This window comes from Drosophila teissieri, chromosome 2R (genome assembly GCF_016746235.2).
Source record: "Drosophila teissieri strain GT53w chromosome 2R, Prin_Dtei_1.1, whole genome shotgun sequence".
In the NCBI taxonomy this organism is placed as follows: domain Eukaryota; kingdom Metazoa; phylum Arthropoda; class Insecta; order Diptera; family Drosophilidae; genus Drosophila; species Drosophila teissieri.
Genome location: NC_053030.1, coordinates 12,343,556 through 12,350,162, shown reverse-complemented (window position 1 = coordinate 12,350,162; position 6,607 = coordinate 12,343,556). Strand labels below are relative to the sequence as shown.

Below are 6,607 nucleotides of genomic sequence, written 5' to 3'. Positions count from 1 at the left end.
GGAAACTGAAGAGTGGAGCTATGCCAAGGACTCCTGCAGACTCTTTTGTCACACCGTCGGCGTCGGCGTCGTTGGAGTGGGATCCGGAGTCGGAGTCGGAGGCGGAGACTGGGACTTGACTTGATTAAACGCCTGCCACTTTAATTGGCATTTAAGCGACGCACTCGCAATCGGCCACTCACACCACACTAGGGCACACCACGCCACGCGTTGCACGCGAAAAGCGATGACAATGGCAATGGCTTGGAGAAAATAATAATAAAGGAACAAGTAGAGCACACACACTTTTCAATGGCCGGGACTAAAACTTTTTATTGTACACCCATTTGGGTTTAATGAGCGATTCGCGCACACCGTTCGAAAATGGCTTTGGATATGCTGGTGGAACCGGCTCGGGCTCGGATGCGCGAGGAGCGTTCCGAATACGCGGCAGTTGGACGGCAACTGAAGTCAAATCCGCATGCCACACGGCTGGCAGCCGGCGTGGCTGCTACTGCGCAACATGTTGCTGCAGCTGGCCGTCAGCATTGCGAGTCTTATCACTGCACTGTGGGGCAAGTGGCGAGAATTGCAAGTAAATCTATTGTTCAGGGGGATACATCTTTAGATGGGCGGGGTATATATAGTTCCATTATAGGAGCTTGTTAAAATAATAACTATTTAATCAGTATCAAATAAATAATACAAGTTTTAGTAATAAAAAGTAGCATTAATTAGAATATTTGCCAAAATTATATTCCTTAGTTTTTTTCATTCTGTATATTAATGCTTAAAGGTTTTCATATAATAACCATAACTCAACTAAAAAACGTACATATTATTTCTTCATTAAGTTTCATTTTCCAAAACTGAAATGCTTTTCTACCCACAGTGCGCTGGCCTCCAAGAATGAGTTTTCCGAGCTTTAGCAGAGCTTTCCACCCAGACGATCGACAGCAGATTGGGCACAGGGCACTTAATGTTGCTCGCAACTTGTTGCGCGGCCTTTGAAGAGGCTGATAAGGAATATTGCTTCTAAAATTGAGATTGTTGGACTACGCTGCCTTTGATAAACAGTACTGGCGCCGCTAATAAAACCCAATTTTAATAATCGCTATTCATCAGCTTAATAGCATCGAAATTCTAATTTTAAGTCATACTATCAACGTAAGGCAATGCTTTCAAACACTTGTTGATAGTCGGAAAGTATTTACATTTTCGGCCCCAGCTTGATTAAAGCTACAGAGTTGGGGTACTGGCTTTGGCTAAGGATATTATTGAAGCTTTTAACCAATAAAGCTTACTGAAACTCCTTCTAGCTCACAGGATAAAAGTGGCTAAGATTTTAAACATATATAGTTACATATATATATTTTATGTAGAATTTCCTTTCGCTTTAGAACACCTTTTACCAACGTCGATATTATATCAAATAACTCGCAGGCGTTTAGATAAAGTTTCGCCAAGATTGGAATCCGATAAATTCGAGAACCACTTGATAGATTGTCTCACATTATTTGAACACCTATGTAGATAGTCGGGCTTCTTGAGATAATATATCGCTTGTCTGGTAATTGTCGCAGACAAATGCTGATACCACGGCAGTTCCGATAAGTCTACAATTATCTGTTATTGATAGGGCAAAGCACTGGGAATAGAAAACGAAAGCCCCAAATTCCCATGCGATTGTAGCTGCCAAGTTCCCCGCGCGATTCTCTTCGATTGCCCAACGCTAATGCTTGAGTAAACAGCCAGCAAATCTTTCATTAAAACCTCTTTATTGGCAAACTCTTTGTTTAGCTTACAAAATCAAAGAACCTCAGCCGCTTAGGCCACCACGTAGGTGAAAGCAAAGCCAGCCTCGTTCTGCCTGTAGATGTCGTCGCTGTTGAACAGAACCAGCAAAGGACCGGGGTTGTTGCCTAAAAAGTGGGTAAATATTATAATATTATTCTCTTCGGAAAATATATACATTTTAAATGTAATTTACCCATTTTGAAAATTTAAATAAAATAAAAGATTGAAATAGATGGCAAGTCTTAGAAGTTTGTTCGCTAGTGTTACCTGAGCTTTCGCCCCTGAAAAGCTCTCTGGAACTTACTCGATATGACCACATCCTTGTTGATGGAGCCACAGAAGTAGGTGGCGTGCTTGTGGCTGTCTTCAAAGGTCGCCTGTGGCACCATCAGGAAGTCGGCATCCAGATCGTTGGTGCTTTCGCTGCTGTAGCAGTTCTCATCGGTCATCAGGGTGGAGGCGGAAACCACATCTCCCACGTTGAAGTCATAGGCACGGATGCTATTTACCAATCGTTAAATGAAGTTAAGATATATTCAAGAACTAGATATCACTCTACTCACGTCAGAGACTTGGTATCCGTTTGGCGACGGAAGCAGATGGCGTAGTTCATGCGGGAAGGATAGATGCCATTGCCGTCGTTGTAGTTGAAGGACTTGACCGCTCCCTTGGCCTGCGGGAAGTACTGCCGACAGCCGGGCGGGGCCACGTAGAAGCCATCCTTGATGGAGCTGGCATAACTCTCAATGGTCAGTTCCTCCTCCAGATCCAGCGAGCGAACGGAGGCGCCGGCCGGGCACTCCAGCTGGGTGACGGTCATGTCCCAGTAGGCGGCGGGCAATCCACTGCCGCCGGCACGATCGGCCAAGCTTATGACCAGATCCACCACAGACTCACCAGCGGTGGCGTTGAAGGGCACATAGATGTGCTGCCACACCTCGGTGCCGCACAGCTTCAGTCCGTCGACCTCGAAGGAGTCCCGGGTGCACTCGGCGTAGGTCAGGCCGGAGCCATCGGATTCCAGCGTGGGTTGAGCCAAGGTCATGGCCCACTCGATTCTCAGCTGGCAAACGTAGCTGCTGGTCGGCTTAATGTGGTACTCGCACACCCGCGGAGGATTCGTCGGGTTCACCAGGTTGATGTTCTTCGAGGAGGTGGTGCCTCCACAGGTGGGCGTGGCCACCGAAGCGGCTTGAGCGGCCGCAACGGCCACCAGGAGGAGCAGGGCGCTGGCTATGCAGTTCTTCATCGTTCTGAGTTTGCACACCGGTCAGCGGATGGGTTTTTATGGCCCGCCGGCAATCTCAGCTGTCACTCCTATCGCGTCCATATGACCAGGTTGCAGTGTCAACAATCATGATCGATTGGTTTTATCGCTCCGCTCCAAGGGGGCACCTGCAGCCAGATGGCGAAATCGCAAACATTTGGAGTCCCTCTATTATTGTTTAGCCATGGGAAAGGTATTTTTAATAGCCCTATCAGCGGGAGAAGTCCCACCAATCTACTTACGCTATTTTAATCCCAAAAGCATTGCTATACCCTCTCAAAGGAGTGCCATGACTTTGGCCAGAAACTTGAAACACTATGACAAAGTCCATTTCCATTTTCAGCTATCAAGCTATCGATTCTAAAACTTTCCAACTCTAAATACTGATATTTTCACCTTTGGTGTTTATAAAGTAGTTTTTTCCCCGTTTCTATGCTGAATTATAGTTATTCAACCCATATTAGCACAGAATAGAAATAAGTATGTAAACAAACAAAAGTGTTTACCCAAAGATAAAAATAAATTGTTCAGCTATCGCGGACTTTCCTCTTTTACAGCAATCAGAGTTTCTGCAAGCAAAACAACAAAATCAAATTTAGTTCAAAATAAAGCCCCCAGTGAATAGCGATAAGGTTTTATACACAAAACGGACTTGACCGCGCTTTTATCGGATAAATGTGTGGGTATTTTGGAGGCAATCAGTGAGTATGCTTTTCAAACAACTTTCGACTACGAATAGAACTCGGCTGGAAGTGCATTTATCGGAGTTGAGGCCCAATTTCAGTTGTGCAATTCGGCTCTAATTGGGGTCTTGTCAACTCAATCACACCCTTCAACACTTGTTACCTCTTTTCACTTTTTGACATCATCGTCATCGACATTATCATCATCATCATGCTCATCATGGTTACTATCGATCGTCATCTTCGTTTATGGCGATGATAATGAGATAGCCAGCCCCGTCTCGTTTCCCGAAAGAGTGTGCAAACATAACCCAGTTTTGACAGATCTAAGATCAAAGTAATGGACACTCGTCGAGGTTCAATGACTCGATCGACTCGATGGGCGATGGGCGATGGGCAAGAGCAAGCCAGTTAATAGGCGCAACTAGCCTGGTTTTTGAATATTCATGCCGGCAGGTGACGAACCGAGCTTCTTACCAAATATTGACACGCCGCTGCTTCTAACACGAAAATCTCATCACCGCATCGCTGCCAGCGCCGCTGTATCTCTCGGATTCTTCCGTCCATGAAGCGCTATATAAGCGCTGCGACCCCCACAACATCCACACAGTCGATGTGAAAGTGCGTGGGTGAATAGAACCTGAGTGAAACCGAGGATTATGATTGGATACGCGCTGCTGCTTCTTCCCGGATTACTGGCCATTGCGCAGGCGCAAGCGCTGAATGACACCAACGCTGCCCTGGCATCCGGCGTCCAGGAGCCGGGCCTGTGGCGCCAGGCCAGGCGGAGGAGTGTCCTGGCGGACAGCTGCGTCACCAACAGCGGCACCACCGGCACCTGCCTCACGCGCTTCAAGTGCATGCGGCAGTCGGGCACCGTGAATGGGTACTGCGGCACCTACGGCGTTTGCTGTGAAAGTGAGTTGGCTGGTGACAGCAAAAGTGGGTCAATAAATGCCATGGCCATGAACATGAATTCACTTGAATGTTATGTAATTGCTTTCGTAAGAGATGGCTCTACAATAAAGTATACATTTTATGAGTGTTTCTAGCTGAAGTGAAAAACCAAGTAAATACAAGTGTGTAAAGAAACATTAATATCTAAAAAAATAATAAAAATTAGTATTTAAGTATCAGAAACTAAAAGTCCCTCTTTTCTGTAGCCAATCTTCAAGTGGGCGCTTCTACGCGCCAGAAGAGAACGATCATCAAGAATCCTGGCGTCTTATCCAGCGATCTGAACACCTACACCATCGAAGCCTTCAGCAGCAACGTGCAGCAGCTGCGCATCGACTTCGAGCAGTTCGTGATGCAGCAGCCCACGGACACGGATGGAGTGCTCGAGTGCCAGGACTACTTCGAGGCGGGTGGCTTCAAGTTGTGCGGAGTGAACGACGGCCAGCACCTGTACCTGCCCTTCAATGCGGCTGCGGGAGTCGATCAGGTGACCCTTACGTTTGTAGTGACCTCCAGAGGAACTGCACCCGTTTGGCGGCTGATTGTAACCCAGCTGGAAGGTCCACCAGCGAGCAGCCGACGTCGCTCCAGCACTTCGACCGGCCTGGGAACCTCCACCAATTCGCTGCAGGATCTGCGGGACATCTTCGCCGCCCACCACGCCGACTTCGAGCTACTTGCTCCGCCCGGCTGCCAGCAGTTCTACACCGATCTGTCGGGCACCATTCGCAGCTTCAACTTCCAGACTTCAGTCGTCAGCAACTACATGCCCGACTTGAGCTACACTATCTGCATCAAGTCGGCTACAACCGCCAGCATGATCGAGTGAGTAATTTGGAATGTTTCAAGCTTAGAATCCCAAACTAAATACCCTTCCCACATATCCTGACAGATACTCCTTTAGCAAGTTCTCGATGTCCGTGCAGTCGGACTCCGGCGAGGGCTACGACGAGTTCTGCCACGCCACTGTCCACACGACGGGCAGACAGGAGGACTACTTGATGATACCGCAGAGCATCCTGGCCAAGAACATGGCCTACCAGCCCACCTACTACTGCGGCACCAACGACAACCTGCTGGTTTACGGTGAGTTTTGGGTTTTACGGAGGGGGAATGAAGCGTCTGATGTGTGGCTTCCATATTGCAGCCTCGCCGCCCTACATGATGCACTTCTCCAGCGATGACCTCACCTTGAATCGGGATGTGGAGACGGGATTCAGCATGACTTACCGCCAGAGGAACTCACTACTTTAAGCACTCATTCGTTTTCACCTACACTTGGATAGTTTCTTGCCTCAACATTAAATAAACTCGAATGTCTTTAAGGGAAACACACGGCTTTAAGCTTAATTTCGGTATTCAGCTAATGAGCTTGTCAAATCGAGGGGATTATGACAAAACAGCGGAGTGGGGGGGTGGGGTGAACCGGATCATGCACACACACACACACACACACATATGTACAGAGGAGCAGTCGCAAAAAGTTGGACAAACGCATTAAGGAGCTTGTGCGGTCAGCGACACGATTATCCTTTTAGTTGTGTAATTAGTGTGATTAAAGTCAAGAGCTCCGCTGCCCGATGGGGAGCCAATACCCCTGTATAGTGTAGTGTGGTATGTGTAGTTAAAATGCCACCGCAGAACAAAGGCAAACAAATAGAAATGTATAAAATGCGCCATTGGCAGCTTTGAGTGCTGGGAATCGAACCGCGTCTTCCCCTTCCCTCTCTCATTTCCATTGCCATTCCCCGGAAGCCTTTCACTCTGACAAGGTGCTAGATTTGGAAGCCCGCTAATTGACGGGCAGCGCATTCTTCCAGCGATCATGGCTCATTTAGCAGCGCCGGCTCCCAGAATCACTCTCACCCAGCCACACACTCCACTCCACACCAGCACTGCACGCCACTCTCTTCTGGTGTAAATT

General features: G+C 47.8%; 2 protein-coding genes across 2 annotated transcripts; one reads left to right on the top strand and one right to left on the bottom strand.

The window, feature by feature from the left end:
- Window positions 1-1,740: 1,740 nt before the first annotated feature.
- Window positions 1,741-3,042, bottom strand: LOC122614159. Its single transcript, XM_043788653.1, has 3 exons — window positions 2,340-3,042; window positions 2,081-2,277; window positions 1,741-1,901 (listed from the first exon to the last, which is right to left on the bottom strand). Exons 1-3 carry the CDS (start codon window positions 3,023-3,025, stop codon window positions 1,807-1,809), a joined length of 978 nt encoding a protein of 325 aa, XP_043644588.1. The 5' UTR covers window positions 3,026-3,042; the 3' UTR covers window positions 1,741-1,806.
- A 1,343-nt stretch (window positions 3,043-4,385) lies between these two features.
- Window positions 4,386-5,972, top strand: LOC122614657. Its single transcript, XM_043789274.1, has 4 exons — window positions 4,386-4,644; window positions 4,890-5,508; window positions 5,576-5,769; window positions 5,831-5,972. The coding sequence occupies exons 1-4, from the start codon at window positions 4,386-4,388 to the stop codon at window positions 5,935-5,937; spliced, it is 1,179 nt and encodes a 392-aa protein (XP_043645209.1). The 3' UTR covers window positions 5,938-5,972.
- The last annotated feature ends 635 nt before the right edge of the window (window positions 5,973-6,607 follow it).